This window comes from Rhinolophus hipposideros (genome assembly GCF_964194185.1).
Source record: "Rhinolophus hipposideros genome assembly, chromosome: 5".
NCBI lineage: Eukaryota > Metazoa > Chordata > Mammalia > Chiroptera > Rhinolophidae > Rhinolophus > Rhinolophus hipposideros.
This window is the reverse complement of record NC_138051.1, coordinates 80,816,222-80,843,010: the sequence shown is the minus strand read 5'-3', so window position 1 is coordinate 80,843,010 and position 26,789 is coordinate 80,816,222. Positions and strand designations below refer to the sequence as shown.

The 26,789-nt window shown below is 50.6% G+C and overlaps 2 protein-coding genes across 10 annotated transcripts in view; one reads left to right on the top strand and one right to left on the bottom strand.

The window, feature by feature from the left end:
* Nucleotides 1–1,720: 1,720 nt before the first annotated feature.
* On the bottom strand, nt 1,721–14,822 carry GSTZ1 (glutathione S-transferase zeta 1). 9 transcript variants are annotated; one of them, XM_081049790.1, is made up of 10 exons: nt 14,446–14,692; nt 12,866–13,011; nt 11,349–11,400; nt 10,120–10,187; nt 9,525–9,605; nt 9,105–9,230; nt 7,945–8,023; nt 7,331–7,383; nt 6,514–6,563; nt 1,721–5,759 (listed from the first exon to the last, which is right to left on the bottom strand). In XM_081049790.1, exons 2-10 carry the CDS (start codon nt 12,926–12,928, stop codon nt 5,633–5,635), a joined length of 699 nt encoding a protein of 232 aa, XP_080905916.1. In that variant the 5' UTR covers nt 12,929–13,011; nt 14,446–14,692; the 3' UTR covers nt 1,721–5,632. The 9 variants fall into 9 exon arrangements, with proteins under 9 accessions (XP_080905916.1, XP_080905917.1, XP_080905920.1 ...); XM_081049791.1 differs by having other exon boundaries at nt 14,516–14,649; XM_081049794.1 differs by lacking the exon at nt 12,866–13,011 and having other exon boundaries at nt 14,516–14,822.
* POMT2 (protein O-mannosyltransferase 2) overlaps nt 14,734–26,789 on the top strand; it is a 39,267-nt gene continuing 27,211 nt past the window's right edge. Inside the window, exons 1-3 of the mRNA XM_081049784.1 lie at nt 14,734–15,254; nt 21,736–21,820; nt 26,206–26,310. Of these exons, the coding sequence (XP_080905910.1) occupies nt 14,797–15,254; nt 21,736–21,820; nt 26,206–26,310 (648 nt within the window). The 5' untranslated portion in view covers nt 14,734–14,796. The remainder of the gene's footprint in view (nt 15,255–21,735; nt 21,821–26,205; nt 26,311–26,789) is intronic.

The following is a 26,789-nucleotide window of genomic DNA, read 5'->3' as shown; positions in this document are numbered from 1 at the left end:
GTGCCACGTTCAGTCTTAGTTGCAGGGGCCGCAGCCCACCATCCCTTGCGGGAGTCGAACCAGCAACCTTGTGGTTGAGAGGACGCGCTCCAACCAACTGAGCCATCTGGCCGCCGGGAAGCTCAGCGGCAGCTCATTGACTTCATTCTAGTTGCGGAGGGCGCGGCTCACTGGCCCACGTGGGGATGGAATCGGCAGCCCCGTTGCCCAGAGCTCGCGCTCTAACCAATTGAGCCACCCGTCCGCCCCCTACATTAAATATTTTTTATTCATCTCTCCTGTGCGTCTTGAAAGGAAAGGTATTCTATAAATCTGTATAAATGATACTCTATTGAGATTATAAAAATTAACAAAAATTAACAATTAAGAAAATATTGAGGAAGAGATTAATGATAGAGCTCTCATCTGCATTTAAATTCATAGTATTACGAACTGGGAGCGGGGTTTGGTCCAAGGACGAAAAATTGGGTTTAGAGTGATGATTACTTGATAGAACATTGCTGCGTTTTGTCGGTATTTGGTCCCCAGTGATGTTCATTTTCCAATGATTTTCCTTACTCTGTTCAAATTTAGAACCGGAACTTTGGACACCAGGGTAATCATGAACACAGTCGGGGCGATATTCATGTAGCCCATTTTCATTTACAAAAATGACACCCTAAGTTATCTTTGACACCTCTTAAAATGCTGCTTCTGCACATCCCTGGTGTCTATTATGGAGAAGGACTCACACCTGAGCAGGGAGGGGTGCCATTTAAATATTTTTTTCACTGATATCTGGTTCTAAGATGGACCTGTTAGATTTTTCTCTGCTTTCCTTAGCTTATTTTAGAGGCTAACTTATTTTAGAGGCTCATGTATAAAGAAAGAAGAGATCTGAAATGTGACTTAAGTGATATAATCTGCCCACCAAACTATACCACAATCAATAATAAAGTGCCCAGGCAGACTACTTGTAACTAGGGATTTTCAATGAGTTATGTTTAGGTATGCCGAATGTAATACAATATGTCACTGCTAATACATAATATACTGAAGATTATTTCTTAATTTTTAAAGGCACTCATATATGCCATATCATTGACGCTGAGATACTTCAGGATTATACAAGGCAGTGCAGCTCTTGGCATTCATCCTGATGTTCTTTAACTCCTGAGGTTCTGGTTCAATTCAGCAGCCATCTTAGCTCAGGTATTCTCCCAAAGGGGAATGATGCCTGCTGTGACCTTGGAATCAAGAGCTAAAGAAGTTTAAAAGTTAGAAGGAGCCAATAAAATGAGTCCTTATCTTACGAATATGTGTAGCCACCTGCTTGTCCAATAAGGTTACTACTTTCCGTAATGGATATGCAAAATTGCTTTGGAACAAAATCCTGTATTTTGTTTTGTTCTCAAGTATTTCCTGGCACCTTCTTCCTGCTTTTATCCTTCTGAGGTATTTGCCAGGACTGTTTCCATCTAATTACCAATATCAGGCCACTCCAACATCTGCTCTTCATCCACTGTGGCCACATCCACTGTAGGAAGACTGCAGATCACGTCTCCCTGTGGCCTCTGGCATACCAGGACCAGGTACCTACCAACTGTTCTTCACAGACCTAACAACTAATGTGGAAATGAAGAAGGCCTTGACTTTTGCCACCCACTCAGCCTGGGGAGAGAAGCACCTGCCAGAAAATATCCCCTAAAGAGGTGACGGTTTTAGATTGAGAGATACATCTGATCCCTGAAAATAAGAATTTATTTGCAGACTGGAGGGGGTCACAGAGGAGGTAGTCTTCAAAACCCAATATAGAAGCTTCATTATTGCTAAGCCTTGGAGCCATCTGGTCTGACCACTAGAGAAAAGTCTTTGCACTTGGAGAAATGTTTGCTCCTTCATGATCTTCTAGGGCCCCCAAAAGAGGAGAGACACATTCAGAGAGGGGAGGGGTTAGCCAGCCACGGTTGTACAGGAAGGTTATCTGTCAATGTAACATGCACTTACGGAGAAGGCTAGTCACCTTGCTTGGTTCTGGGGTAACAAGGCAGGTCAGGACTGCAGCCCTACAGCAGCTTGGGGGAACTCTGCTCTCCTGCATGGAAGATGGTGTAGAAATGCCGCTTTCTCTGACTCCCTAAAGCATAGCTAAGTTCTCTGGGAATAGAGAAACAGGATCTCCTTTCTCCCATGTAGACTGCCCCAGGCCCCTGGAAAGAGGTTCCCTATGGGGAGCAGCTGAAGCTGGCAAAACCTCAGGTCTCCACATAACTCAACAGCCAGGCAGCTAAGCATGTTGATGACCTGGATTGCATGGGGGCCCCAGGGCTGGGAACACATGCTAGCCTCGCTCTGACCCAAAACTGCAGACCCAGAAACCAGACTGGTTTCCTTTGGTCAGTCGGTGAGGCCACAACATCTACTCACCCCACAACCCTCTCCTCCCCCAACACGCATTCCTTTTCCATCCCTCACTTACCCTGAACTGCTGGCCCCCCCTGGATATGCTTTCTCTCTGCAGCCCTCTCAATTCCAGCTCCACTGCTCCCCTCACTTCCTCACAGCCCTGGTCCCTGAAATCCACAGGAGACAGCAGAGAAGTTGTTGCCGGCCCGTGAGAGCTGAGTTTGTCCTGGGATGGTTCTCTCCTCGGTTCTAGGAGAAGGAGGCGGCAAGGATGGTTCCCAGCCCTAGCCTCGAGACCAACTTGTGTTGCTTCAGACGGTGGGAAGCTCCCATGGCTTAGGTTCTAGTTTTACAATCTTGACAAAAGCATCCTGAGACAAGGAGATGGACTCTTGTCCTCCTAACGCCAGTACCGCGGAGAACCACAAAGCGTTGGTCAGTCACCTTCCGGGCGGCACAGGCAGTTGGTGTGGGGATGCTTGTAGGAACCCAGCACTTTCCAGGTGAGTCACCTCAGGGGAGTCTAGAGTGAGTTTCTTGGGTTCAGAGACATTTATGATTTTGTGGGGAGGGACAGGTTTATCTGGGTTTGGGGGTGGAAGGTTTGGGGAAAACCAATGAGAAAGGAGAGCCTCAGAAATGTCATGGACTCCAAAGATCTCTCCTAAATCCAGAGGAAAAGCCATAGCATTTGTTCTCTACCCCTCCCCACCCTCCCGGGCTGGTTTCATCTGACATAATACCAGGAAATCCCTGTTGAACTAGAGGACCTGAGCTGTGAGAACTATGGGAAAAATACATCAAATGAGTTTGGTGCATTCGATGAGGCATGGTTTCTAAATGTTTGATAATAGAAGCTGTGTGGCCTCTTTACATGATTTAGATTTCCTTAAAATCCATTCAACTTTCGTCATTAGTTTTAGGATGGCTGATGGAGCCCCAGGGTCAACAGATTAGTATTCTGATTCTGACCAGGAAGAGACTCGACTTGAAATATATCAACCCTTACTTGGAAATCATCTTGGATCAGAGACCAGCAGATAGGCAACAGACCCACAATGTCGAATGGCAGAGTCAGAGCACTCCGACTGAATTTCTAGAAGTAGAGGGAATCAAGCTCAGCGAGAGCAGGGGCCATATCTATCATATACCCACATATCCCAGCTCCCAGCCCGTGGGGGTCACCTGGGAGGGCTCTGCATGCTGGTGGACTGGATGGAGGGAAGTTGTAAGTCTGTTTACTAGCTAGGGTAGGACAGCCAGCAGATTGTTTTCTTCTAGGAATAATCCTGGTTCGCCCCCTCATTATATCTAGTTCTCTCTAGAATCATTCAGGGCAGGGGGACTGGTCTCAGGTGGTCTGTTTCTGTACTTTGTCCTAGGTGTGGAATCTATCTAGTTCCCTCATTTCCCAGAAGTCTCTTGGGTTTCTGTTGCCTGGAGGTGAGGCTGGAAGGACGAAGGGGTGCGGGAACCTGGTAACCTCGGCAGTACTGGAAATCGTTTCAGGTCATTTGGGCTCCCAAAGGCCTGTTGGTGAGAGGCAGGGCCAACTGCCGCCTTAATCCCGGGGAAGTGAGGGTAGCATCGCGTCTGGCCAAGCCTAGCCCGTGGCGTGCCGACTGCTGCTTGCTGATCCCTTGTTTCTCCAGGGCCAGGTAGGCACCGAGCTGTGGGCGTTGTGGAAGCATGGCTTGAAGTATGGGCTGCCCTCCTCTCCCAAGTTCGTTCTGTCTTTCAAATCCACAGGAGTTTTAATTACCTATTTTAAATGCCTGAATCAGGTGACTGCTGATAACCAAGCTAAGGAGATTAGTGTCATCTCAAGTAAAGGTTTCTTGGAGAAAGCGCAGATGAACCTTATCCAGCTAGGCAAGTCTGGAGTAACCTGAGAAAAGGGTCCAGATGGCAGCAGGGCAGGACAGGAAGTACCCCTGAGTCGCACTCATCATTGCTGTGTCATAGCTACTCTCCGTTATGCTCTCTGGCTCTGAAAGGACAAATTCACCTCATGAACAAGAGTGGCCCAATTTAGTCATTCTGGAGCCTGAAACCCCCGTCATCTAAGAGAGAAGGAGAGGCCACAATGGAGCCCAGGATGAGAGGGGAGAACTAGGTACCCTAGGATTGGGGCTGAAGAAAAGGAACTCATGGCCGAGAAATGTAACTTCCATTTGAACCAGACTCGTTATCTTAATTCCCTGTTTAAACATCAGCCATACAGGGGAAATGCAATGTCAGGAATGAGACATAAAGGTCTTTCGTTTCATTCCCAAAAGTGATCCCAGTATCCCTACAATATCTCTGCCAAGAGGTGATCCTAGTTCTGGTTGAACATTGCCAGGCAAGAGAACCAAAGGTAAACTGTTACCCGGTCTCTCAGTTTCTGTTCCCACTGCCCAAGGAGGAGGCTATCTCCAGTGCCCAGGGCCATTCATTCGTGACTGGATGTACCCTAAGTACCTAATCCTGGGGCTGGTCCAGAGAATGCTCCAAAGATGAGGGACTGGCGTGAAGGGCCCACTTCCCTCTCAGTGCTGCGGGGGAACACAGCGATGGTACCATTCCTAGTCCTGGGAACTTCGCTGGTCACAAAATACTTTCTTTTCTGTTTCTTCTATCTGTTATCCTATAGCTCTTGTGCAATTCTCTCAGACAGGTTTTTGGGCTGATTTCTCTTCCTTGCCATTAGGTCCCGGGAGCCTACCACAGGGTGGGCAAGGGGCTGGCTGACTTCTTCTTCTGGTCCAGACACAGGGATTCCAGCCAGGAAGTGTTCATTTTCTGGTACTGCCTTAATTGAACAACTGAACATCCGCCTTAACTGAACAAGCTGGGGGACTAGGCTTCAGTTTAATTATCAAATTGCAGCAGGGGCATTCTGTGGAGTCAGGTACAGTGGAGAGGATAGGAAGAGGCGATCAGACATCCTTGTGGTTCTCTGGTAAACTTGCTAGGCATTTTAGTCTACATTCTCACTTCATCTTCATGACTGCCCCATGACAAAGAGTAGGACATGTTCTCACCTCCCTCCCTCCCGGCATACTCCCACTCCACCCTGCCCTAATTTGACAGATGAGGGAATGAAGGCAGCAAGGCTCCGTGTGAAGGCAGATCCAGGGCTAGAGTTCAAGTTCAAGGGCTAGAAGTGCAAGTCTCCTGCCTCTTCAGTTAGGGTTTGCTCGTTTCTAGGCCTGTTCAGTCCATGTAGCTTCCAGTCCTGCACCAGTGGGGCATGGTTTGAGAGCTAGGCCCTCAGCTCAGGAGGTGTGTCCGGCTGCCGGCAGGGGTGAGAAACTTGGAAGGCCTCCAAGGCCAGCAGTGACTTGTTGATATGTCTGATTGTAGGGTAGGGAGTGAGATCCACCTTGTACCTGTGGCAGAGAAACACCCACCTCAGCCAAGGTCTGCAGGGGTACAGGGAGACTGCCCTGTGGGTGGATGCAGGGCTGCAGGAAGCCCTTGGGGCTGGTCAGGGAAGGGCAATGAAGGTGGCCCTGCCAGGTGGGAGGCCTTCCACAGGCAGCTCTCTAGGGAGGGGTAGGTCTTGTGCAGTATCGTCTGGTATCTCTGTTACCTACTGTTCTTATCCAAGCAGTGCGTACTTATTGAGAACCTACTACGTGTGAGGCAGCTTCTCTCTCCATCCGTTTCATCAGCTCCTTGGGGGCATTTCTGTATCCCTAGGGGCGCCTAATGCCCTGCCTTCCAGACTCGTTCTCATTCACGCCCCACTGAAGGGCGGATGGGGGAGAGCAGAGGTAGAGCTCACTGCTGGGCACAGACACACCATGTCGGGGATACCAGGCTCTTGGGGTGCCCACCAGGTGGGCCTCCTCCTCTTAGGAGCAGGACTGTGTAGCATTACCCGGGCTGTGGTGGGCACGGTACGGGGCATTCCACTGATTTCCTCTGCATTGTTTCCTCCAGGCCACAGTGGCTGGTGTGGCCCCGCGCAGAGGGCCCTTGGCCAGGCAGGCAGTCTCTGCATGAGATGCTACCTCAGCAGCTGAAGTAGGATGTGGCTGGGGCGGGGTGGAGAGTGGGGCTGGGCTGACTGTGGAAGGAGGCTGGGCATTGAGAGGAGGAGCCAGGAGGAAGAGGGAGGGTGGCAGAGCTCTCTCTTACCTTTCAGCATTTGCCACCTGAGGCACTAAGCAGAGATCAGCCATGGATACCTGAAAGAGGGGTGGGTAGGTCTGAGTCAGGGTGTGCACCCCAGACTCACGGGTTGGGCTGGTGTGTCTTCTGGTGACAGTACGGGGGTACCAGCCCCTGATGCTCCCATCTGCTGGCTCTTCCATCTGTCCCCATTGCCCCACCCACTCCTGGGTCTGTCTGGGTCCGTGCCCAGAGCTGAAGGCTTCTCCTAGGCCGTGCTCCAGTTGTTCTGACACCCAACTCTGTGGCTGGCCAGAGAACACTTCATTGCCTCAGCGGATGTAATGTGCTGGTTACAAAATGCTCTCCAAGTCCTTAGTGAGGGCTCCCAGAAGAGAGGAGAAGCCTCAGGGTGGCGGTTGGGACCCTGTACCAGAATTTTCACAGGGCAAGGGCCTTAGCCTGTAGGAGTCAAGGGCACCTGAGCCCTAGAACCTCAGAATCGGGAGGGACAGGAAACATCACCCAGTCTAATCCCTCATCTGATGCCTAGACCACCACCCCCTTATCCCAGAGATGAGGTCTTCAGCTTGAATACCTCCAGGAATAAGAAACTCATCTCCTGTTGAGGCAGCTGACTAGGAATGAGCCAAAGAACTCCCCAGGAGGTACCTTCTACCTGGCAGAGAAAACAGCCTTGGTCTCTCCCCTTCCCCCACCCCATGCCTTCTCAGGAAACTCTCTGAGCTGAGCCTGCCCTGGGTGGAGGGAGATGGCTGAGTCTACATGGAAGAGGGTCAGCATGAGGCAGGAGGCCACTGCGGGCAGGCCTGGGAAGGCTTACCTCGTCCCCCACGCAGTATTTCCCCGCCGTGTTCTGCAGGACCTGTTCCAAAGCTGTGGGGAGGCCACAGGAATAATTTTACTCCGGGCACAGAAAGGGGAGATCAGCCTTTCTGGACCCTGGCCCTCATGGTTCTGAAATGGGTGGCTATGTGAATGACAGCTTGGGGTATGTATGCTGGAAGGAATACGGAGGCCAGATTTAGAGAGAGTTGGTAGGGACATGGGGATGAGATGTTTTCCTGGGCTCTTCAAGTCCAGCTGCCATTCCCTCCCCCAGAGGGGACAAAACCTGTCATTGGCCAAGGCAGTAGCTCTCATACTGACAGGCTGGCACTTTGCTGACCTTGATTTCTTGGCTGGAGTGGGCAGTGAAGCAGATGTTGCATCATCCAGCTCTAAAGGGCCTCAGGTACTGAGGTTCCCAGAAGTACCTGAAGTTGAGGCCAGGTATGGATGCTGCTCAGCCCACTGCCTCCTCAGCCCTGCCCCCTACCCTCTTCCATGCCACTGTCCAAAGATCCTGGGAAACTATTTCAGATGCCCGAGGCCATGGGCACAAAGGCCATTTCTCTGAGGTCACCTTGGGGGCAGCTCGCAGGAGTATGGACTCACCATTAAAGCCAGAACTGATGACCTTCTGGGCCCAGGTCAGCCGGTTCTCCTGTCCCATTTGCTGCAGGACTGACAGGTTCTGTGTAGCCCAAGGAAAATCTGATTGGCTTTGGGAGCCTGGCTGGGATGGCTCAGCCACGCCTCCTCAGGGAAGCTCAGTTCCCACGTGTCCCTGGCTGTATCCCTGCTCCTCCCTCCACTCCTCCAGGCTCCGAGCCCTTCCTCCCATCAGGGCCCTGACGTTAAAGGGGGGTGACGATCCTGGCAGCCTCCTTCTCAGGCTGCCCCAGTGGTTCCTCGAGTCGGGAGGCCTGTGATGCTGGCAGGGACGTGTAAGGATGGGGGCACAGGATGCTGCTGGCTGTGCCAGGTGTGTCCCTAACCCAAGGCTTCTGTCCCTTGCATCCAACGCTTCCCGCTTACATGGTCCCTTGTGAGGAGTGGGAGCGGGATACAGGATGGGGCAATGGGACGGGGTGGGGGGAGGCGCATAGGACTGGTTTTCAGGAGATCTGGACTCTTTCCATCCTTGCAGCCCTGGAACCAGTTCACTTCTGGACTGCAGTTTCCTCATCTGTTAAATGGGAGTTAATGTCTGCGACAACCTCCCTTGTTACAAGACAGTGACATGGGGACAGGGGCACAGGTGCACCGTCAGTGGTCCTGGGCTCTGGTCCTTGCTCTGTCATTCTCAGCTGAGTGACACTGCAAGTCATTCTACCTATCTGGGGCTATTTCCTCATTCGCAAAGTCAGGGGTTAGCACAGATGAATTGTCTTATTACTTTTCTTTTCCTTCCTTCCTTCCTACCTACCTACCAGTGAACATTTGTAAATAATAAAATCATACAGGAATTACAGCACAGAAGAAAGGAGGCTGCTCTGGTTAAAGGTGGGAGGTGTGGATCTACGCTGCTCAGCCTCTCCATCACCTGGCCCGTCCCACTCTAGCACCTCTGGCTCCTTCTTGGAAACCCAAGGCTTCTGGGAATATGGATGGGGACCCAGCAGAGTGGATGATTTCTGGGATCCCTCCCCTCCCCGCTCCTCGCCCTAGCCCGAGCATCCCTCCCTGTCCTCCTGCCACGCTCACGCCCACGCTGGGCACCTCACTGTGGGCTCAGCACAGTGTGCACATGTATAAGTGTGCAAGCGCCACACCTGCAGGGGCTGGATGCCGCTGGCGATGAGGTCGGAAATCATGCGCACGAGGCACCTCTTCTTTGGGTCCTGAGGCAGGAGTCTCGGAGTGGGCCGAGTCTCCTCCAGGTACTCGATGATGGCCAGCTGTCCAGAGGGAGCAGTGAGGGGGCCCACGGTGAGGGGACCACAGGGACAGGCCAGCAAACTCCTTCTCCTTCCCCCGCCCCCACCTCAGCTTGAGCCCTCTGACACCAAGAGGCTCCCCAGGGGCCCAAGCTCAGTCTGGATTCTCATCCTGCAGCACTTGTTTCCCCATATGGCCGAGTCTCCCTTCACTTCCCCAAACAAGCAACTAGCCTTCCTCCGTCCCACAAACGTTTATCATGCTGGGAGGTCCTCTCCCTGAGGGCCGAGGGCTGTCTCAAGCCCTGCACTCACTGACTGGCCGATGGTAATGCCATCAATCTTCAGGGCCGGCACCTGCTTCATGGGATTCAGGGCCTGGAATTCTTCAGAGAACTGTGGAGACAAGGTCCTGGTGGGCGGGCGGCGTGGCCTGACTTGGCTAAAGCAGAACCAGGCAAGCAGGAAGACCCCAGGTCCGCTGCCCACACTTGAACCCCGTCCCCTGGGTAAAGCTCTGGCTCCTAGGCCCAAGGTCATGCCTGGGCACTCCGTGCAGTATCCCCTCCCCCAGGGGCTGCTGAGCTACAGGCTTCATCCCAATGGCCTGGCTAAATGCACCTCACACGCTGGCCACCAAGGCACATCCAGAGGGCCCAGCATGGGGCAAGGACCCACTCACTACCCACCCTCCTGGGGTCAGGCACTGAGAGCCAGGCTGAGGTCTGGAGCCTGGAGCCTGGGCCCTTCCAGTGGCTCCTTCAGCTACACAGCTTGCCACCCTGTTTCCTCTGGTCTGTGGACCATGCGGTGCCTATTTACCTTTTTGGGGGCAGAAGTCTGCACCCCCTACTGGTCTCTCTCCAAGGCCTCCAACTCCCACATGGTGGCCTGGGGGCATTCTCCTTACCTGCTGGCCCCCATCCTTTACCAGGTTGATGGGCACTGTCTCGTAGTCGATGCTTTTCAAGGCCAGAGCTAGGAGAGATGGCAGATAGCAGAGTCAGGGGACGGCCTCTGGCCCACTTTCCAGGACGCCATGAGGCTGCAGAGGGAGGCTTCTATCTCCACACCGCTACGTAGTCAAGGCCCAGCGTGACCCTCTTCCCTCCCTCCAGCTTCCCTGGTCACCACCCACTCCCCTAACTCTGTACCCACAACGGGGCCCTCGTGATTGCCATTCCGTCTGAGGCAAGAGCAAAGGAGAGAGGGGAGCACGGGATGCGGCAGTTTGCAGAGAGCCTGGGAGAACAGGCTCTTCCTTGGGGCTGGTCAGCTCCTCTGGAGAGCGAAAGTGGTTGAGGCCAAGGAGAGACCAGTGTATGCAGGCCCTAGAGGGACAGTGCCCAAGCTGCTCTGGTTTCTGGCCCAGCCAGGGCAGAAGCTCTGAGCCCAGGGAAGGCGTCTTCTTGGAGAAATGTGTCCTCGGGCACCCCTGTGCTTTTGCGTTCTGATTCCAGCAAATACCAAGTGACTGGGATGGGGGAGGGGTCGCGGAGGTTGGCTTCCCAGTGAGGTCTAGGTTCACATTTCATCATTCATTTGCTAGCTTTGCAGTCCTGGGCAAGTTAACTCTGTGAGCCCCTGGACATGGGGACAATAACAGTATCTCCCTCCTAGGGTTCCCGAGGTTTAGGTGGAATTAAGCACTCAAAAGCACTCAGCACAGTTCTTCCTCAGCATGAGCTGCTAGGATTATGACCTTTGCAAAGGACCCTGTTAAACCGAGGGAGGGAAGGATGAACTGGGGTGGACAATGGCCAGTTCTGTTTAATTTGCCAGATCAAGTAAGATAAGAGCTGAGGAAGGCCAGCTGTTACCTGCCCGTTACCAAGGCCCTCTGGATTTTGTGAGCCCGCTTTAAGCATAGTTGCTAAGGGGCTTTGGAGACTAGGATGGGAGAAGTGGCGGGCCCAAGAAAAAAAACAAGTCTCCTTTCCTGCCACCCCCACTCCTCTTGTTGAACTTCCTAGGTGGCGATGCCGTTCAGGGCTGAGGGCTCCAGGAAACTGGGGGTGCTGGTTGCTAGGGGGTGAAGCTCTGACAGAGCACCCCTTTGCCCCAGGACAGCTTTTCACGCAGGGCTTTCTTCAACCTATCCTACCACACCCAGGCTATTGGCGGAGGCACAGTTCTTACCGATTCGAACTCGCCAGGAGCAGGAGCTTCGGAAATAGGAATAGAGGATGGGCTGAGGAGAGAGAATGAGGGTGTACATTAACCCGTGGTCGGTGGGTTCCCAGCTCCAGGAATCCACTGGAGGGGGGACCAGCATCCAGCCAGGGGGCTCCTGTCCAAGCCAGCACTGTTTCTGCCATCCTGCCAGGTCTCCTTCCTTAGGCTTGCGTGTGGGCAACTCAGGCCTGGCACAGAGCTCTCTGGGTCAGAAGCCAGGAGTCCCGTGGGGTCCCTTGGCTCCAAACTGTGCTGTCACGCATTCTTGAGGGGAAGCCAGCCTGCAAGTGCCCTCCTTTACCTTGCCAGACTCAGTCATGGTGCTGTGGTGACCACTGGCCTTCAGAGGAATGTGCCCTTTCAGAGATGCAGGAAAGGAGGAGGGACCCTGAAGGGTGGCTCCCATCAGCCAATGGGGAAGTTGGGCTAGGCAGGCGGCAGGGGGACTTTGCCTCAGGTCAGAAAGGGTATCTTGCCAACTTGTGGGAAGTGTCTTATGCTCCTGGCAGACAGGGCGGCCTGGTTTTGAGCTCGTAGTTCGTGTGGCGCAGTGTGTTGGGAGCTGGCATACTGGGGTCTAGTCCCAGTGGAGGAACCAGCTCTGTATGACCTTGGACGCGTCCCTGCCTTCTCTAGTCTTCAGCTCCCTCATTTGTAAAATGAAGGGTTGTCGTAAATGATTGCTTAGATTTCTTCCAGCAGCAGCAGATAGACCAGGAATTCCACTTCTTCAAGCTTGGTTGCCCCTTACTTACAACCTCCCAGCCACCAGTCCTCCAGGCTCTCAGCTGATCTCATAAAAGTAGCTGGGGAATGTGCCCATTCACTCCAAAGCCGAGGTCTCAAGCTGGTAGCCCAATGTTCTGTTTGGTCCACACAGTATTTAAACATGTCTCAGTTACACTCAGCCCTCCCCCTATTTGCGGGTTCTGCATCTGTGGATTCAACCAACCTCAACCAACCGTGGACTGAAAATATTTGGAAAAAACAAGTTACGTTGTTGCTGACGTGTACTATATCGTTCCTAGGATGGCTGCATCTGTCCTGAACATGTACAGACTTTTTTCCTGGTCATTATTTTCTAAACAATACGGTATGGCAACTATTTACATAACAGTTACATTGTATTAGGTATTACAAATAACCTAGAAGTGATTTAAAGTATACTGGAGGACGTATGTAGGTTATATGCAAATACATTTTATGTAAGGGACTTGAGCGTCCTCGGGTTTTGGTGTCCACATTGGGGGGAGGGGTTCTGGAACCAATCCCCTGTAGATATCGAGGGATGAACGTAGTTGCCAACATTAAAAATCAGGATGTTTCATACATGACTCCTGTTGTCTTTTTGCTTTAAAACATCTGGAGGCCGCGGACTCAGCAACAACTGACTGGAGCTGCTTAAGGGCCCCATTCTGTCAGAGCATGCCCTCTCTGACCTGCCATGACCCCACCTGGCCCACTTTTCTAATTTTTGTTACCTTCAGGACCCAGGAAGCAGCTGAGTATGTGACCGCTCCTCTAGAGTTCAAGGGATTCAACATTATCCTTCTGGTGCTTCTTGGGTACCCGGCATTTCAAAGCAGGATCCAGGGGAGTTACCAGTAATTAGCGTTCATGAATCTTCCTACACGGATACATGTAGGAGAACTCAACAGTATTTGTCAGATCCCGGCCTACCATCCCTCTGACTAGACATTTCACCCAAGTTCTGTCTCACCTCGCCCCGCTTTCACACCAAGCTGCCACCTGAATCTGCTCACACCATACCGAAATCACCACCTCCATCTTCTAGGCGGGCAGGGGCACAGCTGAGAACCCAGGCTTTTCCAAGTTGGTTCCCCGAGCCCTGGAGTCCCAGCCTGTATTGATGGCACCTTTTGTGGGGAAAGTGAAGGTGGTTCTGGCCGGAGAGCAGGTGATGGGTAGGTAGCGGGTGTCCTTGGAAGGGCAGGGTGCAAACGTAATTGCGGGTTTTGCAATTATTTTTAACCTTTTAAACCGCAGTTACTTTTGCACCAACCTAATAAATGTTACTCCTTTGACCTGTACAAGGGTGACCAGGGTCACTGTAAATGTCCTCAGGTTTTCTACTTATGGGCCATTGGGAGACATACCGGAGGGCAGTTTAACCGTATGTACCTGTAACTATATAAACCAACCCATGTTCCTTTTTTACACTTGTAGAGCTAAATTTTAAACCCAAGTGTCCGTTTTCTTTATTACCACTCTTGGAAGAATTTTGCTTCCAGTTCAAATACAGATTCTGATCACCCTAAAGTTCACTTTTAATCTGTCGCTTACACAAGGACGTTAATAACTCCTAAAATCCCATTTGGGAGCGGAGGGCTCCACGTTATTAAAGTGCTGTTCTGTGTCCCCCGATGTGCCCGCCACCTTCCCTCGAGCTACAACAGCTGCTCTCAAACTTTAACGAGAATTTAGTAACTCCTCTGGGGGCGCTTATTACACATGCAGGTTCTCGGGCCCCTGTCTCCGGAGATCGATACCGTGGCTCTGGCCCCGGGAAGCTCCTCAGTGACCGTGACGACTTAAAGCGCCACCGCCCCGCCCGGCCCCTGGTGCTCTCAAGGGCAAACGTTAACTGTTAGGGCCTTTCGGGCCGATCGGCCGGGAAAGGAGCGCGCGGGGCAGCGCGGGAGAGGCAGGCGAGGGACCACGTTCACAGTCCTCGTAGCGGGGGGTGGGGAGATCAGGTGACGCGCCAGGGAACAGCGACGCGGCCCTGCCCGGTGCGCGCCCTGCCCGGTGCGCGCCCTGCCCGGTGCGCGCCCTGCCCGGTGCGCGCCCTGCCCGGTGCGCGCCCTGCCCGGTGCGCGCCCTGCCCGGTGCGCGCCCTGCCCGGTGCGCGCCCTGCCCGGTGCGCGCCCTGCCCGGTGCGCGCCCTGCCCGGTGCGCGCCCGGCGAGGTGCGCGCGCAGGCCTCACCCGGCCTGGCCCACAGGTCCCACCGCCAGCGCGCAGGCGCGGGGCGGGGACGGCGCGGCGCGCTTCCTGCTGGGAGTCGTTGTCGGAGCTGGGGACGGGGCCGCGCGGCTCACCTTTGACTCCGCCCCCCGGTTTCTCCGTATTTCTGAGTAGCTCCCCTCTCCCCCGGTGCGGGGCACACACCTTCCCCGCTTGCATCTCGCACTTGGGGCGACGCCTCTTCCAAGCCAGTCAGCTTCGCCCGGGGACGCTCCGACTCGTCGGCCGAGGCCCAGTGAGACCACGACCCGTCAGAACGTTGGCTCGGGTCTCAGCCAAAGGAGGGGTTGGGCTAGAATGACCTTGACGGTTTCCGGGAGCTCGCCCCGCCCCGTCGCCACGCTTCCAGTCCCGGCGCTGCTGGGAGTTGCAGTCCCTTGAGCCCGTTCCCCCCGGCCTGGCCCGCTCGGCGCCCGCGGTCCGCCATGCTCTGCGCCACCGGCCGCCTCCTAGCGGCCCGGGAGGCCACCGCCCTCCCCGCCCACCAGAGAGGCCGCGGCCCCGCCGCCCGCGGCCGGTGTAAGGAACTACATTTCCCAGGGCACCCCGACGTGCCCCTTTGTGGCTGCTCGGCGGGGCGGCTCGCCAGACTCGGGGTGCCTCCGGGCCGCAGGGCGAGCCTGAGGAGGGGCAGGATGCTGCAGGCCGTGGGCGCAAGCCTGGCAGGATCCGAGCTGCGTCCCCGGAGGGGCCGCTGGGGGTCCCAGGCCGCTAGGGCCGGGAGCCGGGACGTGGCCGCCGGGACTGCAGCGCGGAGCCCCAAACGGCCTGTTTGGGGCTCGCGGCAATTCGAGGCGGCCGGCCGGTGGGCCCTGCTGGCCCTGGTGACGCTGCTGTCCTTCGCCACCCGCTTCCACCGTCTGGACCAGCCGCAGCACGTCTGGTGAGTGACTCTCCGGGTGCCAAGGCAACCGGGAGGAGGGACGTGCCCTCTCATTGGCCCGGTGGCCCAGAGGGGGCGGGATGCACAGGGAGACGGGCGGAGTCGCGCTGGAGGGGAAACTGAGGTTTCCGGTGGTCACCTTTGGCGAAGAACAGTCTATGTAAGAAGAGTGTGTGCTCTCGGCAGTGGCAGTGGGCTTCTTAGGGTCTGAGGGAGCAGTTTTCATGCCTTCCAGGTTATGCTGCAAGCAGCGTCTCACCTGGCTCTCAACTCGCGGCTCTTAAATGTGCTTTGAACTTTCCAAGGATAACTGGACATTTTTGTACAGAGTTTCCTAAGGCCTGAGTTCCCAATCTGCAGGATTTCCAGACATCAGTGGGGGGGGGGAACTCTTAACTGGGTACCTTCATCCTGGGGAGCAGGGACAACTTAGCTGTCTAGGGATGGTGACGGGTTCCAGGAAGCAGGTCCTGGGTCATCTGTGCGGAGAGATTTATTTTCTTCAAGGTTTTATTTTGTAAGACTCACTTGCGAGACTGAGGCATGGCCAGATTTCATTACATAAGCTTAAAATGTTTCCAGTTGAAAGGAGGAAAAGTTTTAATTGAAAAATTGTAATCTGAAAATTCATTTGGCCAATAAGGGATGCCACATTTTCTCATTATCACCGAGGAGAAAAGTGCAGGGATGTTAGAAATGGAACTCCTTGACCGAAAAGCAAGCAAGCTAACAAACTGTCAGGGCCACCCTACTTGGACGGTTATAAATTAGTTTGTTGTTGTTTCGTGAGTCTTGGCAGAAGACAAGAGACTCCTGGGTCGGAGACAAAGGGCTTGTTCGGGACAACCCCGGAAGCAGGTGTTGGAGGTAGTTCCCCGTCCCCCCCACCAGGTCCCACAGGGTGATGCTGTGGGCTCAGATGGGTGGCTGCACACATGGTGGCTTCCCTTGCAGCTGAGGAACAATAAGCTCGGGGATTCTCCTGTTTCATAGCAAGCGGTAAGCAAGGTTACTCTTGTCCTGGAGAGAGACATTCCCTCATCTTTCGAAGTGGCTTGCTGTAAACATAACGCTGAGAAATGGCCCAGGTAAGTACAGTCAGGGCCTTACGTTGTTGCATACCCAGCAAGATTGTGCGGAAGGACGAGACCCATGGAGGATTGTCCCTCCCCACGTCTCACCTCTCTGTCCTTCACGTCTTGGCTTATAGCACATTTTCATACAAATGTGCTACTCCATTGGCTACTCTGATGAACCTGACTGACAGGTGCAGGGACCCAATCTGGTCAATTTGTCTCATACAGCATTTAATTAGGCTGCTCTCAGGAGGACTCTTAAGCAGCAGGATGGAGCCAACCTGTGGTGGTGACCACAACCATGCCTTCCAGCCGCCTGTGAATAACTGTGTGTGGGGCGTGGGGGTAGGGAAAGGACCAGTAGGTCTTATTTCATATACTGTGTTCCCTCCAAAATAAGACCTCGCTGGAAATCAGCTCTAATGCGTCTTTTGGAGGGATTACGTCTCCCACCTTGGCCCATGCGAACTGCTATAGGGCGACTTGACAAGCATTGTACTCAACCAAATGGTCCTTATCTTTATGCTCTAGGACCATGTCACGCCAGCAAGAAAATCCAGGTGACTGAACTAGAGTTAAACTTGAATCCCATAGATGTTCCCAGGTTGATCTGGAGTTGCTGTTAGGGGAAAAGAAAGATAAATCATGCCCAGGAAGGTCAGGGAAGAATCTCAAATTTTCAAAATCGGTTTGTATAGCCAGTCACACCTTTTATCCTGATCTTTACCCCTCTGGTGGCCAAGAGGAGATGAACCCTTTCTGGTGATGGCTGCGTGAGGTGACCAAACTGCTTTACTAAGGTGTCTGAACCCAGACAGAAGTAGAGTCAGAAATGTTTTTGAGAGGGCTCTTCCGTGCCTGACAATATCATATGCCTGTGGATGGGAGGGAGTGTGGAATGTCATCAAATATCTTGACTACTGGCCTATTATTTGGTGGCCATTGCCAAAGAAAAGGTGTACCGTTATCAGATTATAAATGGTCTGGAAAGCTGGCAACATGGCATAGATTAGTTTCAAGGCCACAATGCTGTATCTAGAGTCAGATGATTGGACTGGAACAGCATCAGCAACACTGTAACCTGACAAAGTGTCTGGAGCATTGAGGCACCGATGGTAGCCCACAGAGGGGAACAAAATCCTAATATATTCAGTTTTCTTGGAGCAGGCAAGGTCAATACCCCGTGCAATGTGGCTTCCTTTACTGCAAGACAAACAGGCCAACTTTTGGCAGGAGACACAAGCCACCATCGTGCAGTAATGGCTTCTGCTTCAGAAACATACACGTCGTCCCTTACTTTGTGCATGATGGACGATGTGTTTCCATGCCCGGTGCATTGGTGAATGCACGGGGCAATGGCAGCAGTCCGGCTGATGCTCGATTGATCAGCAGCTTGATCCAGTCTTATCAGAGTACTGGCCCTCACTGTGGACATCTATGTGAGTGGTCCAGAGTGTCCCATCAGTAGGCAGCCGTGATGTTTTCCCACAGTTCTCATCTCCAAAGAGAGGTGTTTTTTCTCTCTCAGTGTATAGTTTTCCAAGTGACACACCAGATGGCTACGCCAATGGCCAAAGCCTGAGTAAGTAAAAATATAACTTGTTTGTTTCTTAGGAGTGTTGTCTAAGGCCAGGGTGAAGACTTTCAATTCAGCCCATTGTGTTGATCAGCCCTTACTGCAGTTGGCCTTCCTTCCAGAGTTGTCACTGGGGCTGAATGACGGCTGCTGCCCAGTGGACACCATCAGCTTTTAATTGAGCCTAACTGACCGTCAGTGAGCTAGGCACAAGCATTGAGAAGAATCTCTGTGAATCAAGGGCTCCACTGAGCCAGTGGCTTTGCTTTAAGTGGTTGAGTGGAAGACAGTTTTTCCCAAAGTGGGAGCTGCCACCCCTTCATGAAAAATTGAGATGCTTCTAGGGCCGGGGCAGCTGTACTCTTGAATACACCATTTCCATTTCACCAGCAAGGTTTGGTGAGCCCTTCCCTTGTTTGCCATAGATTCCCAGTTGATCCGCCCCAAAGTGGCAGGGGTCCTTCATGGTGAGTCACTCAAGGTCAACCAAGGCTTAGTTGATAGTTGCCCCTTTAAAAAACTGTGTACTTGGTGCCCGAGTCCAGCAGGTGGTGCTGTTATCCTGGGCACTCCAGCTGCCATTGTATCTTTAAAGCTGTGATTTCGCTTTCTGTTCTTGGGATTTGTATTATTTCTCCTGGACCACCAGGATCAGCCCTCAACACACAACAGTCCCTGAATGGGATAATCCTCTTTAACCCTTGTGGGATCAATACCACTTCGACATTCACCAGTGGAAGCCACAGTAACAGTAAAAGGCCCTACCCACAAGGTCGCTTGACCTTCGCTTCCCCACTGGGAACTTGCTCAAACACTATCAATGGAATTTTGAGCGCTTTTTTCCTCCTTGAACTAATGAATCTAATCGTCTGCATCAGTGGCTACAGTGACAGCCACCCAGAGATCACACCATTCCCCAGTCAGGAGTGTGAGGGGTGCTGGATGCAGGGGTTGGAGGAAGGTTCTTTTCTCCTTTAGCCCCTTGATACGCTTGGCACCACTGCCTCCCGGGTGTACTGCCCTGTGTCCTCGGCTTGGGGGCCCTTTTCTTTCAGTCCCTGTACACACTGCTATGGCACCTTCAGTAACCCCTGCGCCTAGCAAATCCTTCCCCCATAGGATTGAATAGGGTGGACATGGGGGCCCCTGATTTCGATAGAGTCCTGAGTTTGAGTTCCTCTCCTCCCTGGAGTTCCCCCCGTACTAGGATGGGTGTGTATGGCCTTCCGTCCTCTTTGGGGACAGTGAGACCTTGGCCCTACCTTTAATCATCTTACTCCTTAAAGCAGCTGAGGTTGTGGGAGGGGGGATCACAGGACACAGAGGGAGACGGTGGTTCTGAGCCTCTGAGAAAGGCTTGTTTACTGTTGGCTTGAGAACACAGCTCAACCAAGGTTCTTTCAATGTTTTCATTTTCCCAAAATTCTATGTTGTGTAGCAAGGTCCTTACTGCTGGCACCATTTATGTAAGTTTTAGAGATTCCTTGATTCGGCAGCCACGTCCACATTGCCTTTCGGCAGGGGCACCTAGGCTTGCTGCCCTCTCGTCATGATTGCATCGCTTCCTCCTTTCACCCAGAAGACAGCGAGCAGTAACCATGGCAGCACTTAGACCAGTTGTTTCAATCCTGCCTCTCCCCACTCAGCCTCATTAACAGGCAGGACCGTGAGGGACTTCTACTACCTTCCTTGCCCACTACTGGGCAAGGACATTCAGTACCAGATGCTGAGGAGTCTTCTCGTATCCAGTAACCCAACCTATAGGGGTCCTTGTCCTTTCTCTTACAGAAAGCTAGGTCTCAGCATCCTATGCTTGTCACCAAAACGGTCAGGACCTGGGATTTTATTTTACCCTATGTGCAAGCTAATAAGTCAGCCTGTCACTGTTCTGTAGCTGCTGGCAGAAGACAAAGTCCTGGATCAGAGACTGAGGACGTTATTTCTCATGAAACAGCAAGCAGGATGAGCAGCATGTTGGCATCGGTTCCCCTTGCCCCCCAAATCTCATATGATGCCATGGGTCTGTGCCTGCACATGTATTGGGTTGTATCTCAGCAGAGGAATATTGAGCTGGGGGAATTTGCTGTAATATAATAAGCAGTAAACAAGACTGCTCTCTGTTACAACAGGAGACGCTAACTCTTCCCTCAAGGTTGCTTGCTCAAAGAGAACCGTGAGAAATGGCCTGAGGAAAGAGCAGTCAGGACCTTGCATTCTTGGCATACCCCGCCCGCAAGGTCTGTAGGAGCGGAGCAGGGGAGTCCAGGAGGACTGTCTCTCCCAACACAAGCTGCAGTGAAAGCCAAGAAGAAATGTGGATATTACTATAGCAGGTCCTCCATTAACTGGGATTAACGGCGTTTTGTTATAACCATGAGATGCCACAGGAACTTAACTCTTGTTTATGTCAATTAGCCTACGGTAAACCTGGTTTTGTTATAAGTCTTTTCGCTGAAAGTCACAGAACCTATTGACGATGTTAAGTGAGGACTTACTGTACTAGTTTTACCTGGGAAATTTTTGAAGTAAAAATCTCATGCCCCTTTGTCAGTATGTTTCCAAACAGACTTCAAAACTAACCACAAACATTGGTTCAGTTTAAGTCGGGCCCAGCATGTGTGGGACTTTATAGTCTACAGAATTCTTTCACATGTCAAATGACTTGAGCCCTAACACCTCCCTGCGAGAGGGACATGGCAGATACTATTATTGTCTTCATTGTGTAGATGAGAAAAGAAACCTGAAGAAGCTGAGTGAATTTGCTACGTGGTGCTGTTAGTAACTGCTGGAGCTGGGACTGGATCTCTTCTTTCTGCAAATCTATTTTGTCACACTCTTTGGAAGTTATTTCTCTCTTTGACATCACCATGTTACTGTCCTCACTTCATGTCAAGCCACGTGCTTATAGGATGCAGTAGATTTTCTCTTCTGTCTCCGTTGGACCCACTGAGTTAAAGAAAAACAAAAAGAACCCTACATTTTTGGGACAAGCATGCTCTGCCTATTATTTTGTGTGTCAGTAATAAATACTATGGAAGCTGACCTGGGGATTGGACAGTCACTAGAAAGCAACCGTTCTTCTGAGCTGCAGCGAGAGACTAACAAACAGAAATGTCCAGGCGCTGCTGGATAACCGGACTGCCACCATAAAGCCCTCGTGTAGGGGGTAAAAGGTGTTATGTGGTTGTACAAAGGAACAAGGCTTTGTATTAGAATCACTTATTTACTTGCAAAATAATTTGTGCAATGAGGATCAGTTTTCGTTAGGGTCCTAGTAAGTAAGCCCTCAAGCCCAGTGAGCTCATAGTCAGCTGGTTAGTCATCATAGATTGATGAACAAAATCAGACTTCTGTGACAACCATGGCTTATAGGCTCTCTCTGCCCACAACGTAGTCTGTGGTAATAGTAATGTAGTTTCTAGTAGCAAATGTAATCTCAGTGTTAGAAGGTAACAGCCTTGGAAGAAAACTCTTACTACAAACCTTTCTATATTATAGGGAAACTCTTTGCCCTTTTAAAATAAATAGGAGCTCAAGATACACAATAAGTATAGATTTAACTTATGATATAAATTTATGATAACTGGTTGGTAAATATTTGCTAACCCTTTTCGTCTGTATAAATGAAGACTAATGACCAGCTTGATGTCTTGCTTCCTCAAATCACTTGTGTCAAAAGCCTTTTTTTAAAAATCCAAATCTTCTCATTAATTGCTTGAAACTCATAGCTTTTGGTTTTAACTGTAATTTTAACCATGCTTTATTTATTAAGGCTATTTGGATTATATGATAATTTAAAAATTCTATTCTCTTTTTGTTTTCCCTTTAGTTGGGATGAGACTCACTTTGGAAAAATGGGAAGTTACTATATCAACCGCACCTTTTTCTTTGATGTGCACCCACCTCTGGGAAAGGTGAGCAGGGTGGTGAACAACTGTCCTAAGGGTTGGAGCCATGCCTTGGTTTTGGACTTAATTCTCAGCCTTGTAGAAAGAATTCCCTGACATTCCAGACCAGTTCCTTTCATGGAAAATCTTTGGTGTTTTTAGGGGTATTTCTAGCTCCGAAATGAAGAGAGAGTCTATCAACTGATGGATGGATAAGCAAAATGAGGTATATTAATACAATGGAATATTATTCAGCCATAAAAATGGAATGAAATAGTGATACATGTTACAATGTGGATGAATAGTATAAACATTTTGCTAAGTGAAAGAAGCCAGACACAAAAGGACACATATTGTAGGATTCCATTTATGTGAAACATCCAGAGTTGGCAAATCCATAGAGACAGAAAGATTAATTAATAGTTGCCAGGGTCTGAGGGGAGGGAGGATTGGGGAATGACTACAAATGGGTATCGAGTTTCTTTTGGGGTGATGAAATAATCTGGAATTAGGTAATGGTAATGTTAGCACAACTAACTCAGTACAGAAAAACCACTGAATTATATCCTTTAAAATGGAGAATTTTATGGTGTATGACTTGTATCTCAATTTAAAAAAAGAAACAAAAGTGGGGAGGCCGGCTGGCTCCGTTGGTAAGAGCGTAATGCTCATAACACCAAGGTCACCGGTTTGGTTCCCACATGGGCCAGTGAGCTGCACCCTCCACGACTAGATTGAAAACAGTGACTTGACTTGGAGCTGATGGGTCCTGGAAAAACATGCTGTTCCCCAATATTCCCCAATAAATATTAAAAAAGAAAGAAAGAAAGAAATGGAGAGAAGGACTGTGTTGCATAACGCAGCAGTAGCTTAGGGGAGCTAAGCTTCACAGGGAGTGAAACTCCTCTTCCTCTGCCCACTACCAGCACATTGTTTGACATGTTCCTTTATTTTTTAATTGGGGAATATTGGGCAACAGTGTGTTTTTCCAGGACCCATCAGCTCCAAGTCAAGTAGTTGTCCTTCAATCTAGTTGTGGAGGGCGCAGCTCACTGGCCCAGGTGGGAATTGAACCGGCAACCCTGTTGTTAAGAGCTCGCACTCTAACCAACTGAGCCATCAGGCCGCCCCTGGCACGTTCTTTTTACATGTTTTAAGTTAGAAATTCCACCAATCAGAATTCCTTTTACTCTTTTAAAAACAAACACCTCTGAGAAGGCTACTGGATTAGCCCTCACATTCACTCAGACCTTTCTTCCTAACTGGAGGCTAAGCTCTTCAGCATTGAGGGGATAGGAATTTGCCTTTTATGAAGTGGGGGAGTGATCTTGGAGCATGGAGTACTTGGGGATGAAGGCAGGGGTGAGGGGAGGCAGGGGCGATCTGTGACAGATGGGCTTAGGGAAGCAAGAGAGCATAGGGTGGGGCCAGGGAGAAGGCCCCTGCAGGTGGGATAGGTGGCCTATTTCAAAATTAGAGCAACCCTATGAAGTAGATACCGTTGTATCTTCATTTTACAGATGGGGAAACGGACTCAGAGAGGATAAGTAGTTTGCCGTAGGGAGCAAAGCTAGAAGTGACAGAGTCAAGGTTCAGACTGGCTTAGAGTCTGCGCTCCTAACCATTATACCACACTGCCTCGTGAACGTGCCTTGCCTCAGTACTCGGACTGTATCTGTTACTGCCATAGAATTAAGCAACACAGTGTGTTGAATATTTGCATTGGGCTTGCCTGGGAAACCAGACCTCTGGCAAGGAGATTTTCCGTAGGAAACCCAGCCTAGTCGTTTAGCTGGAGACTGCCTGTCCATTTTTGGAGTTCCCTAGTGCTCAGTGAAGACATGTGGAAAACACTGGCTGATTTGTTTTTATTGAAGCCTTCCCTTCCTCACATCTGGCCCTGTGTGAAAGGAGAAATGTGAGGCTTCTTTCTAAGGCGGCCCCTAGGAGAGTGCAGTCCATCTACTGCTCTAAAGTATCTCCTGGTGGTCCTGTGCTCTACCTGGTTGAGAGAGAGCAGTGAGCGAATTAGAAACCTGTGTGAGAGAGCAGAGTAGCTTTCGTTGGTTCAGAGGCCAGGCCAAAGAATCAAAAAGCCCCTTGAAGTGGTGAGCAGGCAGTTTTCTCCTGCCGCGCTGAGGCCGTACCTGCCGTTTCACACGGGCGCCCACCCAGGCGCCTGGGGGCTCCAGTCAAATAGGTACTTGGAAGAGAAATAAAGATGCCTGCACATGGGAAACAGAAGAAAGTAAAAGGTCCAAAGCTACTTTTCCTTACATTTCTATGCTTCAGAGGTAACTGTGATCATGTTAACAGTTTCTTATATATCCTCTCAGAAACTTTTTATAGAACTATCAGTGTGTGTACTTATACATACATATAAGTACACACGAACAACACATTATGCAAATGGATCAGGCAAATTGTTCAGCAACTTGATTTTAAATATGCTATATCTTAATTTCTTTCCACATTAGCACATAAAAATGTACTCCATTTGTTTTCGTGGCTGTATATGATTCCATCATATGGATGTGCCATAAATTATTTTAGCCTTCTTCGCTTGATGGGCATTTATGTTATTTCCAGTTTTTAGCTGTAACAAAAGGTACTGCATGAACATCCTGTACATTTATCTTCTCAGAGTTGTGCAGGTATATCTAAAAGATTCTCAGCTGGCAAACTAAAGAGTCAATTGCATATTTAAATTTGCTGAAAAATGCTGTAATAATATATATTCCCACCGATGGCGTGTGGGGGTGCTTGCTTCCCCCACACCATTGCCAGCACTGTCAAAACTTATACTGTCAAAACTTTGCCAATTTGAGAGCAAAAAAGTGGTATATCGTTGTTTGCATTTGCATGTCTTTATGAGTTAGGTTGAACATTTTTTTCATATGTTTCTTAGCCACTTGTATTCTGTTTTCTATGAATTTGCCCATTTTTCTTGTCAGTTGTTCTTTTTCTTATGGATTTGAATGAGTTCTTTAGTTAGGTAATAAGCTCGGGGCTACTTTTAACCTTAAAAGAACTAAGAGGGCACAGAATTTTGCCTGTTAAGCGCATAGCACAGTGCCAGCATCACCTGTTATCCTCACAACCCCCTGCAAGGAAGGTTTTATCACCTGTAGTTCAGAGATGGTAAGTATTGTCCACAATGAGACAGCTAGCATGTGGGGTGCTGAGATCCAAACCATCTGTGCATTTCTTCGCTCTACCAGACCAACCAAGCAGTCTGGGAAGTTAGACCAGCACCAGACAGATTTGCCCTCTGAGCTCCCACGTGGGAAGGAGCATTCGTTTTGATTGTCACCTGTCAGTTTTAGTTCATCTGTGTATTTGGATGGCTCTGTCTTTCTAATACCTTATGTTACTTTATATTAAATTAATTATATTAATTAACTTCTGACCCAGGACTTCCTCCCCGCTTTTTTTGTTTTTAAACAAAATATCACTTACTGCTGAACTTTGGCTTCTGTACCTTGACATGGAACTATAGAGAGTGACTCTGTTTAGAACTACTGGGAGAAAAAACTGAGCTGGTTAGTGGTCCACATCCAAGCCCCCACAAGCACTGGGAAGGGCTTGCCCTCCACACGTCTCACTGGAACACAGGAGCCCACCTGGGGAGACCTGGGGCTGTTCCAGGGTATTCGTTGACAGTTTTTATGTTTTAGCTGCTTATGTGAAAAAGAGAATTTTACACTGTTGATGGTTAAGGAAAGATAGGAATGAAGAAGCTGATCCTCTTAAATAGTTTGAAGGATTCACGACTCTTAGTTTATAGTTGATTTCTTCTGGTTTGGGATGTGCCAGGGTTCCTCCCTTTGGAACACGGGAAAAAGGAGAAACCAGTCTCTGGCCTTTTGGCATTTTTTTCACTGAGACTTTTCTCTTCCCCTCTGGGGAAAGGCAATTGCCTTTGCATTCCTCTTTTCTATTTTCTCCCCTTCTCTCTATTCCTGGTGTGTAACAACGTGGCCAATTTTCTCCCTCCTCATTCTGACATGGAACCTCATTTTCCTTTCAGTGGGCCAGTCTCCCAGGAATCAGTCCCCATGAGCTGTCCTGTTTTATTTCTTAGCAAATGAAAGAAGGCTGAATGAGAGAGCCCATTATTGGCCCTGCCCTTCAAACTGGGGGGAATTTTTTCTTCCTAAAGTGTTCAGTCTGCACTATTCCCAAGAACTTGGCCTTAACACAAGAGGAGATTTGTTTCAAGCAATGATCTCTGTAGACAAAAGATTCTTTGCCCTGCAACAGCTGCAGGAGAAAATGTCACATTGGCAACTCCTGTGGACAGTTGGCGAGGGAAGCCAAAGTCTGGATGCAGCTGGAGGGAAGTTCAGGGGGCAAAGGAATCTTGTCTCAAAGGTCTCTCATCTTTCTGTTTGTTCTCCTTCTCTCCTCAGATGCTGATAGGTCTTGCTGGCTACCTGAGTGGATATGATGGTACCTTTTTATTCCAGAAGCCTGGGGACAAATATGAGCATCACAACTACATGGGAATGAGAGGAGTAAGGCTTCCTGACTTGCTGTAGCCTCCCTGGACCCTGGGGACATGCTCAGTCAGAAATGTACAGTTGGAAGCCCTGGAGTGGTGGCAGGTGTAGATAAATGAACTAGGGGGAAGGGGGTAAAGGAAAGAGGGAAGGTGATTGGACCCATACCCTGTAGTAGAGATTCAGGTGTAGAGATTCGGAAATGAGCCGGGTAAGAAGGGCAGGGGGTGGGGCTCAGACACCACGGAGATTACACAGATAGGAGCAAGTCCACCCTGTCACCTGTTACCCTGCTTGCGTGAGGCATCAGACTACAGGTTGGGGAGCAGCCAGGGCCTAGGCAGCCAGGAGCCTCCTGGAGCCCTGACGTTGGCCTCGGCACATTAGCAAGCTACACGTTCTTCCTCTCTCCAACCACTATTGCTGGAACATTGTGGTCTGCCTCCGAGGGCCTCCTCATAGGATTTCAGCCTCCCCACGCCCCTGTCATCAGA